The 27,940-nt window shown below is 47.9% G+C and overlaps 1 protein-coding gene across 2 annotated transcripts in view; it reads right to left on the reverse strand.

Moving 5' to 3' along the window:
• Tmem131 (transmembrane protein 131) overlaps positions 1–27,940 on the reverse strand; it is a 136,195-nt gene continuing 108,255 nt past the window's right edge. The window contains exons 23-41 of one of the 2 annotated variants that reach the window (XM_055606926.1): positions 27,027–27,165; positions 26,810–26,919; positions 26,372–26,438; positions 23,727–23,878; positions 23,327–23,469; positions 22,579–22,765; positions 21,257–21,442; positions 20,084–20,242; positions 19,144–19,730; positions 14,927–15,105; positions 12,354–12,481; positions 8,404–8,528; positions 8,096–8,245; positions 4,192–4,354; positions 3,405–3,526; positions 3,207–3,303; positions 2,916–3,013; positions 2,045–2,196; positions 1–999 (exon numbers count right to left, since the gene is read on the reverse strand). In XM_055606926.1, coding sequence (XP_055462901.1) covers positions 721–999; positions 2,045–2,196; positions 2,916–3,013; positions 3,207–3,303; positions 3,405–3,526; positions 4,192–4,354; positions 8,096–8,245; positions 8,404–8,528; positions 12,354–12,481; positions 14,927–15,105; positions 19,144–19,730; positions 20,084–20,242; positions 21,257–21,442; positions 22,579–22,765; positions 23,327–23,469; positions 23,727–23,878; positions 26,372–26,438; positions 26,810–26,919; positions 27,027–27,165 — 3,223 coding nt within the window. In that variant the 3' untranslated portion in view covers positions 1–720. Of the gene's footprint in view, positions 1,000–2,044; positions 2,200–2,915; positions 3,014–3,206; positions 3,304–3,404; positions 3,527–4,191; positions 4,355–8,095; positions 8,246–8,403; positions 8,529–12,353; positions 12,482–14,926; positions 15,106–19,143; positions 19,731–20,083; positions 20,243–21,256; positions 21,443–22,578; positions 22,766–23,326; positions 23,470–23,726; positions 23,879–26,371; positions 26,439–26,809; positions 26,920–27,026; positions 27,166–27,940 lie in introns of both variants that reach the window. The other variant, XM_055606916.1, reaches the window with a different exon arrangement.

Raw genomic sequence — 27,940 nt, forward strand, 5'->3', positions numbered from 1 at the left:
TTTTGAAAAAAGCATCATTTATTTCAAAGTACAACACAAAGTTGTATTTTAAGAAATACACAATCTTGTAATGTCAAGACTTGGCAATGTGCATTTCAGTTTATCTTTAAAATAAACTCGGGTATACAAATGGTACATACCTCAAGTACAAACAGCACAGAAAGTGTGTGTGGTCTCCACTGGGTGCTCACACTCGGCACTGCTTACTCGGCTTCCATGTCTGTAATCTGCCTTTACGCCAAGATAGCCTTACTTTAAAAAAATACTCTGCATTTTCAGCACAAAGTCCTCATACATTTTTAAAATTAGATCTTGGCGCATAATATTGTGAAATTATTAAAAACCAAACTTGGTGATTTAGTAAAATTGTCACATGCCAGGACTTGTCAATCAACTCAAATTACTCCCTTAACTGTAATGCCGAATTTGTGTTCTCACAGATAAAGAAAGCAGAAGAGCAGGTGGGGAACTGGGAAAGTCAGGATTTCAGATGGACAGGTCGAAGTAGTTTGTGGCTGAGTCCAGACTTCTGTCTACAAGCACAACGGCAAATCTCAGAGTATCATAATTGCAAAAGATGTGAAAGAAGCGAGTGGAACAAGCCTGCCCTGCCAAGAGGAAGGTGGGGAGGGGACAGCAGTAAGGGCCTTCAGAAGATGTCTTGAAAACTGGCATATCATGATCTAGATGAGGGGCCCCCACTTTGTTTTCTGCTTAATTTTAATTTTCCTGAGGGAAGTGCGAATTAGACCAAGGGTCAGAACTCCTCCTTCCGATTGTGGGGCTCCATATCCGCCAGGGGTTGTAGGTCTGTCCCAAGTCGTCAGCTGGACCGGAGGCGGAAGGAGCGTGGGCAGTGTTCTCTGTGCCCACGAGGCTGATGCCTGACAGCGTGTTTGTTGGAGTGGAGAAGGGAAGGGCGCTGTTGAGGTTGCTGGACCAGATTGAACTGCTGAATGGAGTGGTGGACCACAGGCCACTGGTGTTGCCCAGGACGGACTGTGAGAAAACAGAAACACCGCCACTGAGTGCGAGGTGAGCCCGGCAGTCCTGAGATCTGATCATACGTGAATGGAGTGGCCCTTGGACTTCTTTCATTTTTTTTTTTTTAAAGATTTATTTATTTATTATTTATATAGTATTCTGCCTGCATGTGTGCCTGTAAGCCAGAAAGAGGGCACCAGATCACAGTATAGATGGTTGTGAACCACAGTGTCGTTGCTGAAAATTGAACTCAGGACCTTTGGAAGAACAGCAAGTGTCTTAACCTCTGAGCCATCTCTCCAGCCTGACTTCTTTCATTTTTACTTATTAAAAAACTATTCCATATATTTAACCATGGGTCTAAGCAGGTATGTTGGCATTTTTTGAGGGCGGATCTCTCCAGGGCACAGGCATCTGCATGGATCCCAGGCATGGGAATCCGTGTCAAGACGCAAGGCTAAACGAGAGCTGTGGAGGAGTGGCTTCCAAAGCCCCAGGGATGGACTGACTAGCTGGTGTGTATAATCTGCTGGCCTGCTTTTAAAAATGCTATAGAAACTGATGTCAGAATTATTGCTGAGACAGGCCAAACCTGCGAAGCTGCCATCACACACTTCTCAACCACCATGCATGTGTGACAGGGTTCTCTGAGGCAAAGTCACAGTCAGATAATATTTTGATGCTGTTCTGTGAAGGATGAGTCCTTTCTTTTTCTTGGCAAGAGGACCTTTTGGGTGCATGGTCTCTGCAGACCATTAGAGCGGATGTGTCTCAGAAACAAAGTACAAGCACCTTCCCAGCTTCCCCGGGACGAGTAGGGCCTTGGCCCTGGGGCCTCGGATGGCCAGAGCCACACTTGTGGGAAGAGGATCTGCAAGGAGGGAAGCCTGAGCCATAGCTGCTCCATTTCCTCACAGTGTCCCGGCCCCTACAGCTCTGAAGAGCGAGGCGGGCACCCTGACAACACAGCCCTTCCTATTCGTGCTGTCCCTGTTGCCTGTCACGGTCCGCGTGACAGCAATTCTGGTAATGACAAGAAGGACGGGGCCTGAGTACTCACAGTGGCTGTGTGGGTTGGTGAGCTGGAACTGGCTGGCCAGGAAGGACTGGGGTCTGTTGCTGGAGAGTCCCAAAGGTAGGAGGGGCCGCTGCTGAATTCATTCCAGCTTCTCTGGGAGGACTGACTGCAGGAGCGTGACAGTTTGCTGAAAACTGCTGAATGGTAAGACAGTGGGTCAAGTTCAGCTGCGGTTACCTCGGCAGAAGCTCTCGGCGACACCCCCTCTGTGTTCACCTCGGCAGAGGCTCTCGGCGACCCCCCCCTCTGTGGTCACCAAGGCAGAGGCTCTCGGTGATCCCCCCGCCATGGTCACGGAAGCAGAGGCTCTCGGCGACCCCCCCTCTGTGGTCACCGAGGCAGAGGCTCTCGGCGATCCCCCCCAGCGCCATGCACTTAAGCTGACGCGCATCTCCACCACACTCTGGCATGTTCCGGATGTTCCCAAGAGCTCAGGCACGTGGCACACAATCTGAACACTAGCTCACTCATCACTGGAGCACCCCGATGCAACCGTCCACCACTTGTGGGCTGCGAACGCAGACTCACAGCGTGCCTGGCAGCTGTAGGCGTCACTTCTGACCACAGTCAGCAGCTCTTAAGCACTTTCACACTGTGCCCTGCTGTGCCCTGCGGTGCCTGGAGGACTTCCACACGGCCGCTGGGCCGCACACTGCATTCCCAGCCCTCTAGGACAGCAGTACAGCCTGCTCCACACCCACACATGCACGCATAAACCACCAGCTGCCGATGCAAGCGAAGAAGAGACACTCTGCTCAGACGGCAGCCATGTCTCCTCCAGGTGTCCCTAACACGTCAAGTGACTTTCCTGTCTGTAGGCTTCCTATTTACACACCTAGGGTTGCATACTTACCGCCTGTTAGGTTGAAAGAATTTCCAAAGGCCGAGAATGAATTGAGGGGGGTGAAGTCAGGGCTGCCGGGGTTGCTGACAGGACTCCACAAACCAGAGCTGAACATTGCAGGGAAATACACAACATGGATGAGGGTTAGTGAGGGGGCGACCATGCCCCACGGACAGCCGCAACTGAGGGCTCAGATACCGAAGCAAAGACACGGGGAGACCAGCACCACGGCGCCTGTATTCCATTAGGGAAGACCCCCCCCCGGGAGCCACCCTCTGCTGCTGAAGGTGGGCCACACACCTGTCCGAGCCGTCGCTGTCCACAGGAATGTGTGAAATGCCAAGGCTGCTGGAAAAGTCTGATTTGTTTGAAGAAATTTTAGTGAAGCCATTCCCGCCTGCAACAAGGATTCTGAATCAGTGTGAGGTGAAGGTGGACCAAGGCCCCGCACCTCGCCCACTGTCCAGGAGCGGCAGGCCGTGCGAACGGGCCACTCACCCGGGCTCTTGTCATAGCCTGCGGCGACTGCAGCGAAGGTGGGGTTGCCGTTCTTGCCTGGGAGAGAGGCTGCCTTGGTCAGCTTGCTCTTGGTTCCGTTCGGCTGCTTTGCTTTTGTGTCACTTGAGCAAGGAGGAAAACAACACTCCCTCACTCGAGGTGCTGACAGTGGAGGAGTGTCAGGCACCCGTCTTGGGGAGGGGGTAGGGCTCTGCTGCTCCGGACCCAGACGTGACCACCCAAAATGGCTCAGCGCATAGCTAAGCCCTATGAAATGTTTTGGGGTCCAGGACAGCTCCATCACAAGAAAAATACGGGGTGACTGGGAGCAGGCAGAGATCACATTGTGAGGGCTCTGCAGGGGCCACTCAGCAAAGAGACTGCCAGGATATCAGCCAACTGGTGACGCTGACAGCGCATGGCTGCTGCTCAAGCCGGGACTCGTTCCAGACCGAAGGCCATGAAAGTTGAGGCTCTGGCCCTCCGCTGGTCATGGTCTCTGCCCACAGCCAAGGGAGGAGCCTGTGTCTGGGAAGTGCCCTGCTGAGATGGTGTTGGCACCGGGGGGGCCACCTGCCTGGGCATGTGCCACCTGTGTAGCACCTTAGCCAACGGCCACACAGCCTTCTGGCTCCTGGATGATAACTGTGCTCAGGAGCCCACACACAGGGAGAGCTGACCTCAGGTAAAGGGCTGAATAATGAAAACTGTCAGGTGGAGCAGGAGCAAGCGTGTGCTACTAAGTGTAACTATGACCCCAGGTGCTGTTGGGCGTGAGCAGACCTACCTGCTGGGACTGTTGACAATGCTGCTGTAGCTGCCCCGGCACGTGAGCGAGCAGGGAGCGCTGGGCACACACGAAGAGGCTGCAGTTGGCGAGGTCTGGCGTTGTTTTAAGAAGATGTCCGCACTGAGTGTTTGCAGAGACAGTTTGTAAAGACTGTCAGTAGCTGGGAACGAACAAAAGGCCCATTAATGTCACACTCTGGTCTGATGCTTCTAAATCAGTTATTTTTGATGTGTAATTCAAGTGCTTCTCTAAAGAAAATAATTTAAGACCATTTAAAGGCTCTAAAGAGAAAGGGGAAATTCGAGCCTCTCTGTGCCCTTGGGCTTTCAGGAAACATAGTGCTTGTTCCCTCAATGCAGGATGGGTAGTCACCCTCTTCATTGCCACCCCACGAGCCGCTGAAGCCGCTGCTGACCAAGGGAGGCCGCACCTCGGTTCAAGGGTTAAACTTGACCTGAATGCCCTCAGGTCAAACAAGATTCCTTGTGGTTGGCCAAGAGTGCTTAAGGCCTGTCTTCGGCCACGGATTACAAGGCCGTGGCTCTCCTGTGTATTCCTGGGTCTGTACACATCTACACAGCCGCTTTAAAAAACTTTACAAAGGTATTTTGATGTCATGTTTGCACTCAAACTAGAAAAAGGAGCAATAACAGAACATCTGTCACCCACACCTGCTGTGCGCTTGGGTGCTGCTGCTACCAAGCGCTCAGGAGAAGCTCCACCCAGCTCTTCGAGACGCCCAGAGTGACACCCGGACAGCCTCCAGTGCTCCCTCCCCAGCTGCCCTGCTTCTGAGCCAGTCCGCCCATGTCTCACCCATGCTGCCCAGCACCCGCTGCCACTCTCTAAACCCTCAGGGTCATGTCAGGACCGCAGTGACGCCAGTGCTAAGCAAAGCTCCTTTCTCCTGAAGCCCACGGTCCCCACTCTCCATGGGAACCTCCCTTCTATGCCCCTCAGTGCAACCGACAAACACCGTCCTCACTGCTAGCCTGCAGCCTGCCAACTCTCGCTCTCACCACAGAGGCGGCCTCTCTAGCAGCTGTCATCGGCACAGAGCACTCATCACAAATGCCATGCTTGTCAAGCTTCTGGATGGCTTAGCACACTATGCCTATCCAACGCACTGACGTTGAAGGGTGATTTTCTGTGCCAGTGCCCAGACCCTTCCCTGCTCACTCCTGCCTTCTCTGACCTGCCCCTGATGGAAAAATCAGTCCTTGGGAGCAAGCCATGCTCTGGTCTGATTTAAAGACTGGTATGTTCAAGGCTTGCTCCAGCAGCGGTGTCCAGACACAGCTGGCTCCTGAGGCCTGTTAGTGGATTAGCAGCTAAACAGGCCATGAGGAAGTTGGGGTGGGACCTTGAAGGGCACATTTCTCCTGGACCCTCTTCCCTCTGCTTACAAGCTTCGAGTTAAGCGGCTTTGCTATGCCACACCCTCGGACCATGTTTTTTGCTTTGCTATAGACTGAAAATCGACAGAGCCAGCTGGCATTGGGCTGATGTAGGCTGACTCTGTCACCTGTGAGCCCAAACAACTTTCCTGCTGGGTTGTTTGTGACAGTGGCAGAAACGCTGGTAGCACCCTCTGCTGGCTTGTGTCTCCTGAGAGCTGTCCTGGGGAAGCTGTATGCCTATGCACTTGAAGAAGGCAGATGGAAGGAGACTGAGGAAGCCGTAACAAGCCTTCTGGGTTAAGGCCTGAAAGCCTGAGAACAGAGAAGGCCAAAACTCACATTGTTTTGTGTAGTTTAGAGACCCTCTGGCTTCAGGCACTACTACCACCTGGGAGGTACTGGCCTTTTCTTTGCACTTTATGCCTTTTAAGCCATGAGGAATATTCTTGGTTTCCTTTGTTGGTACAGCGTGTGTACTGGCTGGCTTCCTGTCAACTTGACACAAGCTCTAGAGTCATCTGAGAAAATGGAACCTCAATTAAGAAAATGTCGCCAGCTCCCTGTGGACAGGGCCACCCGTGTTGGTCCTGGGTGCTGTGAAATCAGGCTGAGGGAGCAAGCCAGTAAGCTATACTCCTCCATGGCCCCTACATCGTTCCTGTCCTGCCTGAGCTCCTGCCATGACTCCCTCTGAGGACAGACTGTGATGTGGAAGCATATGCTGAGCGCAGCCTTTCCTCCCCAATGGTCATGGTGTCTCCTCACAGCAAGAGAACCCTAACAAGACAGCGCTCCAGCCAGCACTGCCGAATGGACACCGTCCCTGTGAGCACTGCTTTGTCCTGGCTCAGTCTCAGTGGGACAGACCTAAGACAAACAGCTGTGCCCTCCCAGTCCACACTAAGAAGGTGGGATCTAAGTGTGGCAGAAGGTCAAAGGGAGACGCAGGAGAATTAAGAACTGAGGCAGTGGAGGTGTCCAAAAGGGACAGTGACAGGGTGAGCTGGACACTCACTGGCTCCCTCTGCACACGCTGCTGGCAGCGCAGCCCTGGTAGAGCTTTCCAGTGGGCTCGTGTTGAGAGCCGAGGTTCTAGGGCATGGGACCAGGCCAAGGTATTTTCTAAGCAGGAAAGCACTGAAAGGCAGCACAGACATGGGCCTGGGGAATCAGGCTGTCCTCCAGTCACACAGGAGCTTGGCCTGAGGAGGACTTGGCAGAAGTTGCAGCCATTTTCCTTATTCTCCCTTTGCTCCCCTCTGAGGCATGCACCTGAAATACCATGGAGCTGGAGCCTATTGCCCTTTCTGCTGTGGACAACTGCTGGTTAGGTTCGGTGTCTAGAAGGCTGGCACCCTCTTCTCTCCTGCTCAGTTCCAAGAACTTGTTCAGTTCTATCAAAGAGCTTTCTTGACTGGCCTCAGTCAGCCTATGAAATCAGACCTGGGGGTGATGATCCTGCTTCCTCAGCTAAGCTGAGGCCTACAGGGGACCCCATGAGGCAATCATTCTCCTAACCTGTATGTACCACTAGTTCAAGACCTCCTGAATGACCAGACTTGTGAGAACGTCTTGCTACCTTTGAAAAGGTGAGGCTGGTCTGATGGCAAATTGTGGCACCAGGCTCCATGGAACATTTCTGTCTGATTTGCACACACAGGTGCAGAGGTAAAGGCAGCGGGCTTGGCAAACAGCTCACGTTCTTGACTCGGGTCCTTGACGGCTTCTTCCCACTGGGCTGATGTGATGCTTCAGCACTGACAGCTCCCAGGAACCTTATCACTCTCAGCCTGACTGGTCCAAAGCAGCCACTGCAGGGCCACTCGCACACGAGGGGATGCTCGGTCCTAGACAGCCTGACCCCCCTATGCGGACATGTTCTTGGTTCTCAACCCTCCTAATGCTGTGGGGACCCCCAAATCTGAAATCTGATAGGCAGGATGGTCTTAGGTGGCCTCTGAAAGGGTTGTTCAACCTACAAAGGGGTTGTGACACACAGATTGAGAGCCCTGTCTTAGGACCTCCTTCACTTGGTTCTTTTGTCTCCCATGTCAGGCTGAAAGGGTTGAGGACTTCCAGCAACTTTAGCACAGTAGCTTGGCAAATCTGAGACAAGGTCAAGAAGGGAGTGAGAGACCTCCTCACAGGTTGTGTGAAGAAAGCTATGAGGAGTTTTATCTTCCCAGAGCCACGGCCCTCTACAAGGGAGTCACACTGAAGATGGTCACTCTCCTCTCTAGGCACACAATCGTATGTTGACACACCAGCAACTTGGAGCAAGAGCCCTGCCATGAATCTTCCATTACTCTCGCTGCTGGAAGTACCCCAATCTCCAACAGAACTCCTTGTCCCTGGCCAGAGAGATGGACTCTGGGCTCTTGCTGGCTAGCTGAAGTTGGCTACAATGGGCCACCCACAATGGTATTCTGGAAACCACGGCCTTACCCTGCAGCACCTGGAACAGGACAGCCCATGGACCACAGTGGTTTCTAAATACTCACAGCTGCTGGGCTTGTGAACTGGCACGGCATCCCACTCTGGAGGAGGAGAGTCCTTTTCACCCTCTGAGCTACTGGTATTGCCCAGTTCTTGACTGTTGGGGAGGAATTTCGAGAGAGCAACTGGCCTGTTATCCAGTAACTTATTTGTACCTGCACAGAATTAAGAAAGGGAAGTTAAAGGGGAGGGTTTTTCTCTGCTTCAACCAACCCTCAGCACAGCCTTGGCTTCATAACACAACTACCAGCCACCGACAGTGAGGAAAACTGAATTATGAAAATGAAAATATCTGTGATCAACATGACAATACCTTTTGTTTTCTGGGAATTTCGTGATTTGGATCCACTTGTTAGTGTAGCTGGAAGAGGAATCTTGGTTGGGAGATTTCTCCGCTGTTTATTTTCCAGTGAGGGAGTATATGGTAGTTCGAAGGAACTGTAAGACAAACAAGGATGTAGACACCAGTCTCTCCTGTTGTTTGGAGCAAGGGTATGTCATTAAGAACGTACCTATCCTATCGTTCAGTTGCATGCCTTACTGATAGGCTTTCCTAAGGCATTACCTGCCCAGCTCTAAACCTGCACTCCGCTCTAAACATTCCGGGAGTGTGTGTGTACACTTGAGAATCTGACCTCTGCTGTCCTGAGTGTGGTACCCGCTTCAGGAAATGTGTATGCAGACTCACTGCATGGTGCCAGCAATGGCAGTTGTGCTGCAAATGAGCCTTTCCAGGATGTGCACCAACAGAAATCCTGGCGGATAGGAGCCAAGTTTTAACCCCTGCAGAACCAGGCATCAGATCAAGTAATGGAACATGAGCAAAACTGCCTGTAGGGCACAAAGGTTCTTCACAAAGCTGTTTCTGTGATGCCCACCAAGGTCAGTTAGGCCCCGGACTTGGGTGAGCTGGCCACAGCTGGGCAGTGGCCCCTGTGGGAGAACCATTGGCGTTGGGTGCTAATGGCAGAAAAGCCATGCCTTTTGGCACAGAGCTGCAAAGTCGGCAAATTTTACTGTATTCTTTTTCAGTGCTGGGTACTAAATCTAGGGCTTTGAATATGCTAGTCAAGTTCTTTACCACTGAGATAAATCTTCAGCATCTTCTTTATTTTGAGACAGAGGACTACTAAGTTGCCCAGGTTGGCTGTGAAACTGCTGTGCAGCTCAGACTAGCCCTTTGAGTTAGTATTTATTTATTTATCTGATTTTTTTTTTTTTTTTTTTGAGACAGCATTTTTCTCTGTGTAGCTTTGGCTGTCCTGAACTTTGTAGAGATCCACCTGCCTCTGCCTCCCCAAGTGCTGGGATTACAGGTGTGTGCCATTGTGGCTGGTCAAGCCCTTGAGTTTTTGAGCCTTTGAGTAGCTAGAATTTCAAAATGCCCTATCATACCCAGTCTTGAGCAGGTATGTTTAGAGCTGTGTCTCTCATTTTTTCCTGAATATGCTTCCTGTCCCCAGCGCTTCTGTGTGTGACATCATCACATCCCTTAGAACCCCACCATGCTCCAGCCTTCCAACTGTTTATGTGCCACTCTCACTTCAGGTTCTCACTTCTAGGATACTGCCAGTGTCTGCTAGGTTCTGGGTGAACAATAAACCACTGTATGCATTACAGCACAGCAAACAGAGAACAGGTCCAGCTTCTCAACCCAGTGGCCCCAAGTATTCACTGCTCTCTTACTCCTGGTAAACCAAGAAACTACAGAAGGCAGAGTGTGACCCATGCAAGAGCACACACATGTTAACAAGGGACCTGTCTAGAACCTAAAAGGTGCTGGGTTCAAAGGACACTTGTCTTTTGCATATTTCACAAAAGTACCCATCTTTTCCTTTTTGGAGACAGGGTCTCACTATGTAGCCCTGACTATCCTGGAACTACATTATGTAGACCAGGCTGGCCTCCAACTCACAAAAACTGCCTCTGTCTCCCAAGTGCTGGGGGGCTAAAGGCGTGAGCTACCATGCCAGGGTCCATAAGTAGTTCTGCAGTTAGTTAAAGAGATAACCAAAGGGTCTCTGGCGGCCCAGGTAAGTAAAGTTTTAAGTAGTGTAACAAACTGGAAGAAAACCGAAGCAAAACCGAAACTCCAACACCACTATGTATGGGCAAGACTGCAAATACCACCGTGCTACACAGCCCTCCGCCCTCCTACTTCGCTGGCAGGGCTATCTTAAAATTCCAAGTTCCAAAAATGGCAGGAGACTCCCAAGACACACCAGCCAGCCCGGGGGGAGGCTGTCGGGCTATAGTTAGGTCAGTCGACTAAAACTGTGTGTGTGTGTGTGTGTGTGTGTGTGTGTGTGTGTGTGTGTGTGGTCTATTGAACAAAGCTTAACTTCGCCACTGTAAAATTAATTTGCTTTTAAGAAAAAAAGGTGCCAGACGATTTCATTTTTTGCTAATTCAACATTTCTAAATTAAGCAAGATGGTTTTCAGAAAAAAAGTTTAAAGCTTTTAAATAAAATGAACAACAGCCAACTGACTTGAAAGGATTCCATCTACAAGGGTGAGAGGTTCAGATACCAGCTCTGTCTCTGGTCACGTTTTACACGCTGCATGGCCCTGCCTGGGCCACAGGGTGGTGGCTGAGGCAAGGGAGGCCATGCTGGTGGATCCGGGCCAGTGGGTAAGGTGCTCAGCCCCGAGTTGAGCACGCCAGGGGGCGGATTCAGAGCACTCTGCTCTCTGCAGATTAGCTATCTAAACATGCAGAGTGTTAATACACAGGAAAACAAAAGATCTGTGGGTAGGGTCTTTGCCAGGGCGGTGCAGCCTCCCTGCCTCTCCCCCCCCCTCCCCCCCCCGCAGAAGCCCCGTAAATGTCTAAGACTGAAGGACATCCCGGCTTGCTGACTCTCAGGTGTGCGGAGGGTGTGTGGTGCTGGAGCTCTGGAGCACTGCAGCCCATGCCTCTCCTAGGAGCCAGCGTCCTGAAACCCTTCTAGGGAGCACAAAAGGGAGAAGCCATGAGGTGGCTCTGAGCCACTCCTCCAGCTTAAACTCTTATGAAGCTTCCTGAGGGAAGTGATGATGGAATGTATCATGGTACCTCACTTTCAACGTGTACACATTTCCTTCACACTCACAGCCTCATGGCTGGGTAACATTGCATGCCAGCATTCCTCTAGCCTGGTGGACACAATGGGCTCTATTCTAAGAGGAAATCTTTGATTATCTGAGGAAAAAAGGCTTTGTCTGATTGATGTGCTATGAATTCTGAATGTGAATACCTTCAAGCTCACGAACAAATGATAAGTGAGTTTAAAGAGATTGAAAGGTAAAAGATGGAGGCTGTATATGGATCTCTCCAGGTAGAAAGACTCAGAGCACACTGTGTGAATCTCTTCTCTTAATGTCAGCTCACAGAACACAGTGACTGCTGCAGCAGGTTCTTGCTGGGACATGGAGAAACCTGAAGTCTTTGTACAGGAAGTAAACTCAAATCTTTTAAAGTTTTCAAGATTGAACCTAACAATGGTCAGTTTATTTCATTCAGGAAAAACAAAATCAGTATGTAACAGCAGTGAGCAGAAGGGATGAGGGCTAGGGCACAGGGAGTATGGCTGCTGACACCGTCGGGACGGGAGCAACTCTAGGATAGGGCCTGAAGCACCCTCATCCATCTACGGCTAACACGACACGTCTTGTCTTCCCTCCTATTCTCCTCCTTCCCTAATCACTTCTGTACCTGCCGCTAAATGGCAGTTCCCACCATGCCAACACTGAAATCAGTTTATTAGGAAGATGCTAACCCACAGTTTAATGAAAACATGAAGCCATCTTAGTCAACAACTCAACACATTCATTTTCTTGGGGCAGTCTACAGAAAGCCTCTTTACAGACACTCCCCGAATCCTGCCCTGTGGGTACTGCAGCTTTCCACTTGTCTCGTTGGAGACATTATCCTGGAACATGATTCAGGCGAGAACGACCTCTTCCAAGGTTTACAGCACAGAACTGCAGATCCCTACTGTATCCCTGGGCTAGTGCCACAGCAGACTCTACGCTTTTCCTAAGGTGGCTGAGCCATCCGGGTTACCGCTGAGCATGACTAAAATGGTTCTCAGCCTGGGAATGAGTCAAACCCTCTACACACTAACCCTGCCCTCTACATGCCTGGCATCAGAAGCAGGTGGGTGTCCCTCCTCAGCAAACAGTAGTTGTTACACACGAGAACCCAAGAGGAGCAGGTCTTGGCTTTTGCTGCCCTTTAAAGCAGTGACTAGAACTCCCAAGAGCGGCCCCAGGACACTTACCTGCTTTTCACATCTGTTGGGATTTCTTTCTTAACATTTAAAAGCTTTTTGCTTTTCTGCTTCACTTGAGACAGTTCATTTTCGTGTTTTTCCGGCATGGCTTGTCTCCCCTTGTGCTTCTCTGTATCCTGTAAAGATGCAGAGGTAGTCACTCAGAAGACTGGTAACATGACTGGAATGGTTTCGTTTGAGATGAAGACACAAAATCCAAGGTGACAGCTATGCATGTCAGACATGGAGAAATGACAATCTCCCTGTTTTAGGCAGAACCTCACTGCACAGCTCGCTGCTGGCCTAAAATTTTCTATATAAACCAGGCATGGTCTTGAACTCAAGGCTCAATATCCTGGCTTCCTGAATGCAGGAATGCTTCCTGATTAAAGGTATACAGCATGACGCCTGTCCCCATAAACCTCTTTCTTAAAATCTGGTTGTAGCTCTGTCAAATTTTCAGCTGTTTTTAACTTAGTGTAATCGTATTCTGGTGAGTCTGAATCACAAAGGTCATTCAGTTTTACATTCATGTCCCACCAGGAGGGTGGGCAGTGGCAGCACTGGTTAGTAGCTGCCACTAAAGTAAAGCTGGTCTCGACTTGCTTGTTCCACTGCAGCTGGCCACACTGCTGTGATCTCTGACCCTCAGCTGCACCCTCCCCACCAGCAGGTGGAGTGCGGGTGCTCATTCACCTTATCAGCGGTTCCTGGCTATCACCTCAGAGCCAGGCTCTTCCCCAGGCTTATCAAGCCAGAGGGTGGGAGACACAGATGACAGCAACGTGGCCTGTGCTGAGAAATGTTCCCTGGCCATGCACTGCTAAGCTCCCGGTACAGAACAGGCCAGACTAGAAAACACGCAATGAGTGTTTTTAGAGTAATCGACATGTCAAGGTGTCCACACATGAGCTCAGAAGAGCTGACTCCCGACCAGGCCATGAACCCACCCAAAGACTGCTGATGCTGCCTGGGAAGCTATGGACATAGTGGTGTACCAAAACCAACCTGGTTCACCGTCACACTGACCCAGGATGCCTGGATGACAGGCAGGGCGCCCTCAGCACAGTGGTCAGCCATGGCTGTGGGGTCAAGTGTGGGAGAACAGCCCACCCTCTGTCCAGCCTCAGTGTGGTAACAGGCAGCCTGAACTTCGCAGGCCAGTTTACTTGGCTGCTCAGAGTGAATAAACAAGAGGTCGTGGTGGCTTTAGTACTCACTCATGCACCCTCCTTCCTATCCTAGCCTCTGGAGACTTCACAATCATTCACATCCTTTCTGATTCCATCATTAGTCAGGTAGGTGCAGAGCAGCTCTCCTGAAGGTAGGTTGTGAGGCTTTGCCTTTAACAGCTGAGCCACCTCTCAGCCTGAGTGCTCTAAGAAAAGGCAAGGCCCTCTCCAGCACCACTGCCCAAGCGCCTGGCACTTAGAGGTGTTCAATTCACATTTGGTCATAGAATGGGTAGATTAGGAACGCCCTGAGCTGGACAACCCAGGCCAGTCATTAAGAAACACAAGCCCATACAATAAGCCCCTTCTGAGGGAGGACCATCAGGCGTGGTACTTGGAAGGGTAGGCTCTGAGCCATGTCAGTGAGGAAGCAAATGATATAAACGATGCAGGAACAGGAGGCACGAACAAGAGAGGGGAATGCACTAGTGCTACAGAGAACATGGTGGCTGAGCTGGTCAGAGAGGAGCCATTGAGGGGTCAGTTAGAGACGCTGCTGGACCCCACTTGGCTAGCACAAGTGCCCTGCTTCTCTGGTGATATGCTAAATGGGAACCAAGCCCGATGCTCCAGCACAGATTACAAGTCAAATGGAGTAGACAGAGCACCAGGCCAACAGCAAGGAAGCGCAGAGGGGACAGGAGGACATGTTGTGCACCCACGGGAAATACAACCACCTAGTGGACACAGCTGGGCCTGTGTAGAAACTAATTCTTTAGGCCACTAGATGGAAACCAGAAGCCAGATTCTGGTCCAGGGTTGAGGGCTGCACAGACCATCTTAAATCTGAATTCACACATCTAAAAAGAAATCGTCAAAGGAGAAGTGGAAGCAGCCTTTCTGCGCTGCGCCTACAACTCCCACAGCTGGACACCTGCACAGCTGAGGCGTGTCAGCTGTTCTGCCGCCTTATTCCCTGTGTGTTAAATTCCCTGGTGGCTGCTGACTCAAAGGGTGGGATGATGTTCTGAAGTGTCCTAGGCTGGGCATCTTGGCCCTCCTTCCTCAGGGAGAGCCACTGCTGCCCCTGCCTTGGGGGTGGGCTGTTACTGACACGGTTTCTAGCACGACTACACAACTGAACAAGCTCCACTCCGTCCCCTCTGTGAGGGTTAGGGCAGGGTCAGACTCCACAGAGAAGCTGCTCCCTAACTCCTCAGCAGGGTTTCAGTTTCCGACTACTCTAACATTTCCAATGCTCTTCTCCAGGGGAAATGACGTCACCGACAGCAGAGGCGGGCTGCACTCTGCAGTGGGGAGGCATGCCTGAACACACGGAGGACACGCCACACGAGACACTGATCTGTCCCGAGCTAGGTGCTGTGAGGTCCCATCGAGAGCCCCACATACCTCCCTGAGGAGTGGCTCTGTGTCGGGGTTGGAGGTCTCTGTGGTGGTGGAGGAGCTGTCATCGTCAGCCAGAGTGTCCTTCAGCTCATCCTCCTGGGGCTTCCCCTTTCCCCTCTTCTCCTTCTCCTCCTGCTTCTTTGGAGGCTTAGCTTTGCGTTGTTGGAGAGATTTTCCTTTCCCTGGGGATGAAAAGTCGGAGTAAAAACAAAGCTCGATCCAAACAGCTTCAGACACAAAGCTATCTTCAGCTTTGTTAGGGAGTGATGGGGCTTCTCGTTCTCTACTTTTTCCTTCTTGGGTTAAAGCTGGTCCACCAGGTTAGTCTTTGTGAGGAGGTTGTTTAAAAAGCCAACTTTCCTGAGGCACAGCTGATGTGCCATGGACTATACTCCTTTTATAGGCACAGTTCGGTAAGTTTGTATAGATTCAGCAGATCTGGCAAACATGCCTGGAAATATTTGCCAGAAGGTGACAGAGCTTTAAAAAAAAAGGTTACAAAAGGGAAAGTCAAAGCCTCTGAAATGTGTTGGGAGATGTACTCTCAGGAGAAACATGATGTGCTTCTCCATGCATCACTTAGAGTGAAACCCTGGCAACAGAGCCTAAGGCTGGTCCAGTCCTGGCCTATCATTTGAGGGCTGAAGAGGAATTACAAAAGCCCTTAGAACAGTAGTGGCCATGCAATGTTACACTGGCGATGGACAGAGCAAACAGAAAGCTTAGTGAATAGACAATCTGGATGTCCCAGAGCCAACCCCAACATACTCTCAGCCATGTTCCAAGTGCTAGGAATACGATACTCAACAAGCTGATCCTTGCCTCATGGAGCTGACTCTTTAGAGGCTCCAGAGAGGCGTGGAAATCCCCGGATTCTAGCACCACACACTGACCCACAGGATCAGCAGACAAGAGCTGCAGAAGCCACACTTCAAAGTGTCCCTGTGAGACATCCTTCTAAACACCAGCAAAAAGAATGACCGCATACTTGACTAAAACGCTGACGTGATGCTTACCTCAAACAACGCCCCTGTTAAATGGTCACCTGGGGATGAAAATTTTGGCATCTGTATCAGAGGCTGGCAAACTCTGGGGCTAGATCTGACCTTTGCTTGTTTTGTATGGGTTGAGAGTGGAGAGTAACTTAGCGGTTTTTAAATGGTTAGAAAACAAAGAAGTCTTGTTTATGCTGGGCAGGCACTTCCCCAACTGAGCTGCTCCCCAGCCTCATATTTGTCTCTACTATTAACTTCTGTCTTCAGCACGGCATGGTTTTGTAAGATTTACAGCATTCCCTCACTTCAAAGCCAAGGTCCTCTAGCTCCTCACCCAAACATGTTTTCTGGACACTGTGAGAGTACCCTCCCTCCTCAACCATGCTGGCACCTTACCCTTCTACCGTCGGTACTTAGCTCTTCTGGTTTTATGGCTTCATATAGCTATAATAGGCCTGGCCATGCTGTGTTTTAGAAGAATGTGGAAAACTTCGGGGCTCCTCTGGACTAAGAAAGCTGTTGAATGCTGTAGGTGGGGCTCAATGAGCCATCCTAGTAGGAGCATGGAAGACAGTGGGGCCGAGAGCCCTGTGCACTATGGAGGCCCAGCTCAAGAGGTTTCAGAGGGAAAGAATATTAGAGGTCACTCTTGACAGAGGAGATTTCCTAATACGGACTCTTTCTCACAGTTATTAGTGACCATTTATATGGAGACGTACAATGAAAAAGAGCAAGCAGGGTAAACAAAACAAACAAAAAAAAAACAATGTGAGGAAAAAGACAGCACCAGCAAATTTAATGTTGAAACCAAGTTCTGTGCTCAAAAACAAACAAACACCAAAACCAAACAGAAAACCCAAGATTAAAGGCCTGATGCAAAATATATAATATAGGAATAAAGGAAGTGGTGCCCTCACCAAGCTAATGCTGCAAATTATTAAAGGAAAATGTCTAAAAGACATTCTAGTCTCCCAAATCAACAACAAATCAAAGCCCATGCAAATGTAATATAAGAAGGGCAGGTTCCATCCCAAACAGGCAACAGAAGAACCTTGACCAGGAGGCTCTGGCTGTAGTCATGATGAATGTAAGAGAAAGAGGCTGTGGATGCTTCCGTGGTTAAGGAGGGCCAGCAAGGCCCTGTGTGATGCTTTGACGGGAAGACCTGAGTTATGTTAGAGACACATGCTAAGATGTCAAGGGCCGGAGCTATAGGGTGCCAGCCAAAGAGAGCTGCACACAGGAAGTAGAACAGCCCACAATAGAGAGAGAAGTGAGTTGTCCTCAGCACAGCCAGAAGGGCAGCCCTCTGTAAGCCCTCTGACGTGGGACATCCCGCTACAGTTTACCTGCTAGGTTTCGGTCTTGTTTTGGCTCCGCCCTCACTATGCTCCCTCTTCTCCCTTTTGGAATGGTAATGTATATTCCGAGCCACTGTATATGGGAAGTACGTGATTTATGTTTTGATTTTATAGGTAGTAGAATTAAAGAGATTGCCTTGAGTCCTACAAGAGACTTCTGAATTGTGTTGAAACTGAAAAGCCTACAGGGACTTCTGAAGGTGGACTAACTGCATTTTGCACCGTGGTATGCACAGACCTATGAAGCTCCTGGAATTGGGGTTTGAATTAAAAATGGCCTTGCAGGCCCATATATCTGAATGGTTGGTCCCTAGTTGGCAGAACTATTGGGAAGGACTAGTGTGTCTGTGGGAGTGGCCTCGGACATGTCACCAGCCCATATCACGCTCAGCCAGCAATGTCTTTCTACCGCCTGCTGCCTCAAGCTGTGAGTACCCAGCTCCTGCACCAGTGCCAGGTCTGCCTGCTGCTGCCGTGCCCTGTCTTGATGGTCATGGACTGAGCTCTGGAATCAAATGCGTTCTTTTATAAGCAGCCTTGGCCACTGCGTTCTGTCACAGCAACAGAAAAGCAAGCAGGATATGGTCCTGCTGGCCGTGCTGCAGCCCACGCACTTGCCGCGTCTCCTGGAGGAGCTGCACACTCCGCTCATGGGAGCCTTCTTCCCTCAGTCTGCTGGCCCTAACCTGTAACTCTGAAATCAAGGCCTCCAAGGCTCGTGTCCTGACTCACTTGAAATGTACGAATGACTTTTGGTGGCACCATCTCGGCTGGGTGGATTAAAGCCTACTGGTAGCCATGGGGACCACATGGTGTGTGCCACATTTCTTTCCAGGGTTCTAAATTCCCAAACCTCTGTGGCTCTGGACTGCTCTAGTCTGAGGCCTTGCCACTGCCAATAACCTTTATTCCTGTTTACTTCAGGCCTTAGTTCAAGCTGCACCCAAAAGCTGGTAATTGCTCATGTTGTTACTCTGAAACCTTGTCCTCATGCTTAGTCAGACCTCGCACTGCCATTTCTTATTGCCTCGTCACCATAACTGGCCATGGACTTCCCATCCTGACTTGTTGCTCACACCTTCCCTCATCCGCACATCTGGCACACTCTTTACTCTTGGCCATCAAGACCATGGCGTGTGCACAGCCGCCACTTTCTGCCGTCCCTGCACTGTTGGACCAGCTTCTCTGGACACCTGCTTCCACCAATTCTTTCCTCCCTTGCTTCTTTTGCACACCCTTTCCTATTTAGAGGGTGTCAGTGTGTAGCGCCGCCGGCCTGAAGCCTGTGAAAGCTTCCTGTCTCTGCCTCACCAGTACTAGGATTACAGATGTGTGTCACCATGCACAGCTAGACATCCTATTCTTGAGTTAAGAGGTAGATGGTTTTTGGTTTCAGCCCCGTTTTCAAAATCTTTTTGTTTTCTGAGACAGGGTTTCTCTGTGTAGTCCTGGCTATCCCAAACTAGCTCTATGGACCAGGCTGGCTTCAAACTCAGAGATTCTCCTGCCTCTGCCTCCTGAGTGCTGGATTTAAAGGTGTGTGCCACCACCACCCAGCCTCAAAATCACTTTTAGCAATGACCATAACACAGTTATCACAGGCAGCCAAAAGGATAGCAGGCAGTACCATCCAACAGGTTCTGGTTTGGAGAAGCAGCGAAGAATATGGCTCTATCATTTATGACAAGCAGTTGCTTCTGCCTGCACTGGGATACAGAAGAGCTGTGGCTTCACCTAGGAGATGGGCTGAGCAACTGAACACCTACCACAGGCGCTGCTTATACTGACTGGGATCCTCACTGCTCCTTGGTCATGCCTCCTCCCTCACATGCCTTGTTCTTCTGAAGGGGGAGGACAGGGTTACCTTTGCTTTTTGACAGTGGTGACGGAGGCTGCTCTGTAAACACATCTAGGGATGGGGAGTCATGGTGGTCAAAGTCCTTGTCCATGGCTTCTATGAGACTGGTAATGTCGGAGTCCTCTGAGCTGTGCCGTGTGGTGTTGGCTCGCTCTGGGTGGGAAGAGTGTGTGAGGGGGGCAGGAGACAGCCTTTCAGGTGGCGGCTCCTGGTGCTGAGGCACTGGTGGTAGAGGCTGTGAGTGCTGCTCCAGTGGGCTGTGGCCATGGTGCTGGTTGCTGTGCTGGCCCTGCTTCGTCCCTTTGGACTTCCTGCTTGCTGTGTGACCTTGGGTTGCTACAGCTGTCTCTAAGACCAGGGGGCTTGTTTTGCTTGTAGACTGTGAGGTTCCCGCTTGTGCAGAAGTCCTGCTCGACACACTTGAACTGTTTTTCGTTCTGATGTTGTCCACATCAACTGAGTTTTTGCTGCTGTGGCTGCTGTGTGGGTGGACTGATGTGCCACACTGCCTGTGGCTCGCTGTGCCAGGCCGGGATGATGCGCTACTATAGAAACCCCTACCATGACTGTGTTCGCAGCCGAGTGTGTTCAAGCTGAAAAATGGATCAAGTGAAAATCAGTAAGCAGCAACTTCCAATTTACTCAAAGGAAAAAAAAAATCACCAGTATATCCATCACAAAGGGAAACTAGAAAAAAGCAGCAGGAAGGGCAACCTTCTATACTTTATTCCTTCTGAAAAGTCGTAAATCAGGTCAGTGGTGTAACTAATGGCTAAGCTACTTTGTCCCTGATAAGATAGTCTCAAGTTCTCAGTAACTGAGTATCAGATACAGGCTTATGATAGTCTTTCTCTTTTTCCCTCAAGTAAAGATAGATTTGTTTCTTGTGATTATGTCAGCCAAGTCTATGTGTACCAGAAAGTGGGTTCCCAGCATGTGAACATACTTTCCTTCAGATGAGATACCAACGATTCTCCTGAGATCAAATGGCCTTCCCACATCAAAGGGCGGGTTTGAAGCTTCAAACGACAGTCGCCTTCGAAACGGCTCCCAAATTCCTTGAGCTTCCAAGTAGGCTGTTCCAATGACCAGAAGAAACAGTGCACTGTGGGCAGAGGGGGGAGTTAGCACTCTTTCCCAAGACAAGAATAACTCACTGGGCTATTACACAGTTTTTCTGATAACTACAATATCATGGTAAGAAAGAACAAACAAACAAACAAACAAACAAACAAATGAACGAACAAAAAACAAACCCAAATATGTCAGTAACACATTTTTAAAGAACAAGACAAAAATAAAGCAATATAGATCAAACAAAGTTTACACACCAATTGTGAGATTCCCTTATTTATGTATTTTATGTGTACAGGTGTTTCGGCTGCATGTATGCTGGTGTACTAGGAGGCAGTGCCAATGGAAGCCAGAAGAGGAGCTCATATCTCTTGGAACTGGAGTGAAAGGTGGCTGTGAGCTGCCTTGTGGTACTGGGAATTGAACCTAGGTCTTCTGGAAGAGCACCAGTGCTCTGCAGCTTGAGCCCTCCCTCCAGCTTCTCAGACCAGCTTTAGACATCCAGCCTTACACGGGAGCTTTGAGTGAAGACAACAGTGTGTCAGAAGGACACCTGCAGGTTCATTTTCCTTACCAAGAGGAACTGCATGGAGGCTCAACTCTCTTTCCCTTAAGGATGTGTAAGGTAGCTATAAACTAATTTAAATGTAAGTATATCTGATTCTCTAAAATACATAAATAAATAAACTGAAGAAAAGATGAGGATGCAACAGGCTTAAAAAATACTTCTACTCTGTTGATGATGCTTAGGCATACAAAATTGTTATTACACATACCCAAATAAGGTAATTTCATTTGTGCCTCCTTTTTTATAAAGTCAGCATAGACTTCATTTGTCAAACAATTTTCAAAAGGTAATAAGCCTTCTTGATTGTATATGCCACCCAGGAATAATTCAGTTGTAAGTGTTCCCACCAGCTGACAAGCTTGACAAAGTCAGGGTGTCTTTTTGTTTGCTGTGTTACCCCGTCCCTGCGACCAGTGAGAGGCACACAGTGGACACTCAGTGATGAGTGAGAAGCAGCCTTGAAGGAACACACCATACCTCATCACTCCTGAGATGATGATGTACAAAGCAAGCTCCCAGTTGGGTCTGGGCAGGGCTTCAGCACAGACTGCTAACATGTGGTATGGGAGCGAGGCATTCAGCACAAACACAAACTCAGACCCGCTGGCCGTTACCAGCTTCAGTTCCCGAGTAACTCTGGAGGCTGTGAAGTCCGGAGTAAACCTGAGACACAGGGACAGCAGTAAGGACACTTCAAACAGACACACAGGTTCTTCTTTTCTGTTCTATCTACCTACCTACCTACCTACCTACCTACCTACCTACCTACCTACCCATCTATTATCTATCTCCCATCATCTACCTACCTACCTACCTATTTATCTATCTATCTATCCATCCATCCATCCATCCATCCATCTAATTTTGAATCTAGGCTTTATTCCTAATGACTCTGTTAAAACACACCACACCACTCCCATCCCATTTCGAGTGCTGTTTTGTCACCTTCTGCATACTGTGTAGAGTCTCTTGCAATTTCTTTTTTGATTAGCTGAGCACACTGTGAAGAGTGCTGCCTCCTTCCTCCCTGCACATTCAGGTGGCAAATGTTACACTGTACAAGCAGCACTGTATATGGAGGTATTGATTTAACAGCCACAGAAGGTCACAGGATTGCTACTTAATCAAGGAAAAGAAGTCATACTTATTACTTTGTAATAAGTTATCAGTTACTAAAATGGTGCATCTAATCCTGAGGCTGTTTAAGGGTAAAGCTTACATGTTAGAGCACACAGAAACAATGGCGTATGTGAGTGAGTGAGGCACAGGTCTCCACTCTGTGGCTAAGACACCTCCAAGCCACACTAACATGTAATGCGTCACAACAACCTTAGAAATAATAAAACTCATTTCTAATAAAGTGGTTTCTAAGATTATCTGATCCAATTTAAGGGCAGAGGAAGTTTTACAATGTTGGAAACAAAAATACGCAAGAAATATTTTAGCTATAGTAGGGAAAAATAAAATAAATATATTTATGATAGACTTTTTAAACAGTTATTTGGGTTTTCTCATGTGTGTATGGGTATTTTGCCTGCATGTCTGTCTGTACACCACATCCAGTTCCTGCAGAGATCAGAGGTGGACAGAGTCCTTCAGGACCTGGAGTTACAGAGGTTGCTGGCCACCGTGTGGGTGCTGAGAGTCAAAGCCAGCTCCTGTGGGAGAGCAGCCAGTGCTCCTAAGGGATGATCCATCTTGGTGCCCCTGATTTCAAGTCTGGAACAGTATGAAATGACTCTAGTATGAGCAGCAGGGGATAGTCGCCACTGTAGTGGACCAGACACATGCATACTTACAGAATGATGATGTCTCTAGAGGCGTTGGCACTTAGTGTGAACTCCTGACAGTTGACCACTTTAAAGCCGTATCCTTCACAGGCATAGCCACTGATTTCAATGGTTTCTACATGGATTTCAAGTTGTCCTGTGTTCTCTACCTTGAATGTTCTTTTCAGTGTGAAATTTGGTTCTCTTAGTTTCAAATCTAAAAAGAAAAACAAAACAAAAAAAAAATCAGGAGTATGGATAAATCTTGCTATCTCACATGCTTCTGGTGTGAATGAGGTCTGTGTTGTGTCTGTATGCTGGACATTATGAGTAAACACCTCATGCAAAAGAGATCAGCCATTCTTCAGGTTTCACCTGGAAACACGCCATTAGATCTGCTAATTTACTTAAAATTAACTGATCTCATTTATTTATTTTTGGGCAGAAAGGTCTCTGTATACTCCTGACTAGCTTGACGTCACTAGGTAGTTTAGGTTGGCCTAGAACTAATGACCCCTTGCTTCAGCCTCCCAAGTCCAAGGCTTACAAGAGCCCCTCAGGCTGCTAGGCTTTGGTGTGCCACAGCAAGAATGTTTTACTTCTCATACTTGGAATAAACCTGCAAAAGATCCAAATCAAACACCTCTGACTTTAAGACCTGGGACTCCTGTAACATCATACATTCATGAATGAAGGTAGGTATGCACACAGGGAAACACTCTCACGATGGCTGAAAGCAAATGCTAGGGGCTGGGCCTTCACAGTTAGGGGTACTCACTGTCTAGACAATCTTTTAACAGTGCTTCCGTGATTTTAAAGCGTAAGGAGCTTCCTGGACCTGGCAGCTTGCCTGCTACCCTCACGTTCTCGGTTGTCCCGTGACCCTGGACCATCAAAGCATCCATCACAGTCAGGTTGTTTCTGTGAAAAATAACAATTACAGATTTTCTCCAGTTAACTTTGTATTTCTTTTGATTTACAAGTTCTAACATTTTGTAAGCCAACCACAAAGAAATTATTAACATGTTGAATTTAAGAGTGAAATTTCAAAAATTCACAAAAGCACATTTTTCATTTGAAGTCACATATGGCTAGAAGATGCAATTCATGGTTTTGAATGACAAAAGGACTTTAAGGTAAGTTCTGAAGACGAACCCACACTCATATCTAGAACCCACCTGACTATGATCAGCGAAGACACAGTTCTGTTGTGAAGTGGAGTAAACTTTACTTTGACAGATTTCTTTTCTCCAGGTTTTAAAATGAGGTTTAAAACGAAATGCCGAGAGAGACCCTCTGTAAATCCTGTTGGACTTTGCAGTGGATGAGCCTTGAATCATTGCATAAACAAGTAGGAGTTATTATATGGTTTCTGGGAAAACCATTTGTCCCATATCCCCTGTAGGCCCAGAACAGCCTCTCAAACTGACAAGTTCCTCCTTCATGATTTAGACCCTGGCACTGAGAGCTGGGAGCCAGTAAGGAGTCTTCATGTTCTACATTAAGTTAAAAAACAGACTTTATTTCCCAAGTTAGACAGCCCTCGAGTTTGTACTATGCATTTTATATCTGTATAAAGATACTTTTAAAGTATGTTTTTTAAATTTGAAATATAACTCACACACAGGAAAGGACACAAACCTGAGATAGCTTGAAACATTAATACAAAGCCAACACTCATGACTGGAAGGCAGGCAGCTCCACAATTAGCACCCTAAGGTCCTAGAGATACTGCAGCTGCACTGCTGTGTAGGGAGTAAAAAGCCAGGCAAATGAAGTTCTGAGTGTGTGCTGTGGACACACGCATGACCTGACCAATCTGTAGACTTAGTTTGAAAATTATGTATCTGACTATTGCTTTGCGGACACCTCATTTAAGATATAACTTAGTTTGAAATGTAAAATAAGACTTTATGACCAGTTATAAATGATTCAGAGTTTGTTTTGTAGTTCAACAAAAAGACACACTATACTGGTTTTTGAAGATCAGGTTTAAACATTCTGGGGGAAGGGTTGGCATAGTTGTGACGATACATGGGAAGAGTGAGTCGTGTAGCGTTCTGCACTTTCCTTGGCATGGCTGGGGTTAATACACATGGATCCATCTATTTCTGTCAGCAGGGGTTGGCAAACACGATGTACCATACGGACTTGATGAAGCACACTACTTAACTCTTGCTTATGAAGTAAAATGTTTTCTTTTATGGCTAACACTGTTCTCTATCAACATCTGCTAGGATAACAGAACACTCTGATTGTACCAAAGTGCCTGGTGAATAAGTCCCCCCCTTTCTGAGACAGGATTTCACTATGTAGCTTCTCACACTCATAGAAACCCATCTGCCTCTGCCTCCTGAGTGCTGGGATTAAATGTGTGTGCCATCATGTCCAGCCTCATTCTTGGTGATTTCTGAGCACAATGAAAGACTGCATGTATTCCAATAAATAACAGCTTATTTAAACTCTGATAGCCTACGAAGCACTCCAGGACAATGTGATGCCCTGAAACAGGATTAAGGGCCTCCATAATTGTATAGTGCTAGGCTCTCAGAATAACCAAGAAACCCCTAGGTATCTTAGAAATTCTTTCTGCAGTAATATAGACAGATGAATTTGCTTTTCTTAGGATGCCATTTGTACTGCTGATCAGAAGAACAGTGGAAGCTAACACTGTCAATTCATAGGTGTGAACAGAGACATTGTTGGTAAACCTCCCTTGTAGCCACTGTTGAGGGTCCCAGTCTGCACTTGTAATGAAAAGAACACACCTCTGAACAATAACAAACCTAATTTATTAAGTTTCATCATGAACTCATGTCTCTTTAGTATGTGTATGATAGAAAGGGAAGCACGTTTAAAGGATTCACTCAGCAATTATGTTTTCACCCTTAGAATTCTTTCTTTGGAAAATCCCTGAGGTCCAGAATACTCATTCACCTGTTATCTAGAGCCTAATTCGGTATATCGTGTCCTGCAACTACTACTGTATGAGATCAAATTTTAAAAACTAAGTGTCAGCTCACTTACTTCTGTACTTTACCTATAAAGGCAGAAGAAGCCAAGCTCTATAACTGAGCATTCTCAGTGCTTAAAAGGCTCTGCTTGCTACAATGGCATTGAATGGATGGGGCCAGCAAGGCAGGATACCAAGAGAAAGACCTGGGGACTGCCTTTCTCATGAGGACTGTCTAAACTACTGTTGGTGCTCCAGGCTTTCCAACTGCAGCTGTGTCAAAGAGCTGAACAACTATAAGGCAGCTGGCCAGAAAAGGCTATGGAGCCCTTACTAAACAGCACTAAGTGGTCCAACAGGAAGGACAAATGTTCGGCATCTAAATGATGCTTCAGTCTGGTCCTGGGCAGAAGAGCCATGATGCACAAGCCCCCAGGCAGCCTGCAGGGGTCTGCCTCCCAGTGCTGTCTTCCTAGCTGGTGTGCATCAAGGCTTGATGCAGTAATGAGTGGTCAATATTATCTACTGAGGTGAACATACGCAGAGCTGAATATGGCCAGCTATAGCTCTCCAATTCATGGCTTTAAAATTTTACTAGGAAGCTCACAGACAGAAAGTTTAAATGATTCAGCTGAATCTTTGAATTCTTAAGAAAAATGTCACATTGTCCTACTTCAAGTATACCCTCAATGAGGAGTCACCCCAGCATGCGACTGGAGCACCTCCAACCACCCCCTCTTCCTGTTTCTTCTCCCTCTACATCAATTCCTGGACTTCTCTTCTTCAGCCAGGCTTAAGGGCAGCCTGTAGGCATCCTTCCCACCAGCCCTGGTCCTAGCAGAGAGTAAATGGTGCGATGCTTATACTTACGCTGTTTCTGCAGACTTGGAATTCAAGTGTTCTCAAATCTAGCTTGGCCACCTTACTCAAGTTAAACCTATAATAATAATAATAAAAAAAATGCGTGTTTATCTCCATAAACATCATAACTAGAATTGTGAGGATTACCAAGCTGGAGTTTAACTTGCAAATTTATCTTTTGCCCGGTCTTGGGACCAGTAGTACTATACCACATTAATAGTATTTAAAAGGCTAAAGGCTATTAGTTACAATAAATATCTTGTTCACTTTTTAAAAAGGAAACACTGGAATTACTTGGTCTCGTGTCTCTTTACAAATCTATTAAACGGGAGCTCCACATTTACATTCTACTGTAAGCTTTTCTTGATGCTCAACTCAGTAACAACCCAATCCCAGGAAATGTCTCACAATTTCAACCACAAAGCCAGAGTCTAAAGAAATGCTTACCTTGAGACTAACTTATCTACAAAAATGGAGGGGTTGGAATACAAAGCCAGAGGAATAAACTGGACGTAGACAGGGACATCTGCAGGATTTTCTAAGGTGATCTCTTCTTCCTTAAAGCAAAGCCAAGAACATTAGTGGAGATTCCTGCGGAGGAGTTAAAGTGGCTGCTTGTTAACCGGAGCACATTTCTGAGTGCTCGTACCATTTGAATACTTACTGAAGAGCAGTTTGTATTAGTGAGTGGGAACTTCACATGCCGGGAAGAGCTAAGGATGGAAGGCCAGGACAGTTCGGCAGTGACTTTTGATACTATATTTTTTTGAAGGTCTGTATTTACTTCAAACACAGCATTCAGCCTAGAAAAACAATCTCTAAGTTAGTGTACAAAAATAAAACATTTGAGTTTTCTAACATAAGAAACTGTAACTAGAAAGATTTTTTTTCTAGTTAAAAAAGCTTATTCATCCTACTTTACCAAGTTTTTTTAAACTTTAAAATATCAATATTGCACAGTGATGAGGTTAGTTTTACTTTCATACATATATTTCTTTCAATACTCACTCTTCGTTTACCCTGTCTTGCCCTGCCTTCCATCTTCTTCCTTTTTTTTTTTTTTTTTTTTTTGTTCCTTCCTTTTTTTTCTTTTTTTTTTTTTTTTTTTTTTTGGTGACTCAATGTGTTTCATTACAGTATTTTACAGGAGTGCAGGAGTGTGAGTCTGTTTGTGTACCTTATGTGGCTAGAGCACTGGAAAACATGCCTCTCCTTCCCACATTAATCATTATCTGTACAAAAATCCTCATGGAGCTCACCCCATTCCAAAACAGGGTTAGGACAGGCCTGGTCTTAGGGAGATTTTGTACAGGCAGTCACAGCCCTGAGCTCAAGAACACAGGAGATGCTGGGCATTGTGGCACACACTTGTAATTCCAGCACTCAGGGAGGCAGAGGCAGGTGGATCTCTGTGAGTTTGAGGTCAGCCTGGTCTACAAAGCAAGTCCAGGACAGCCAAGGCTACATAGAGAAACCCTGTCTCCAAAAAAAAAAGGAGAAGAAGAAGAGGAGGAGGAGAAGAAGAGGAAGGAGGAGGAGGAGGAGGAGGAGGAGGAGGAGGAGGAGGAGGAGGAGGAG

This window comes from Psammomys obesus, unplaced genomic scaffold (assembly GCF_907164565.1).
Source record: "Psammomys obesus unplaced genomic scaffold, mPsaObe1.curated_primary_1811, whole genome shotgun sequence".
NCBI lineage: Eukaryota > Metazoa > Chordata > Mammalia > Rodentia > Muridae > Psammomys > Psammomys obesus.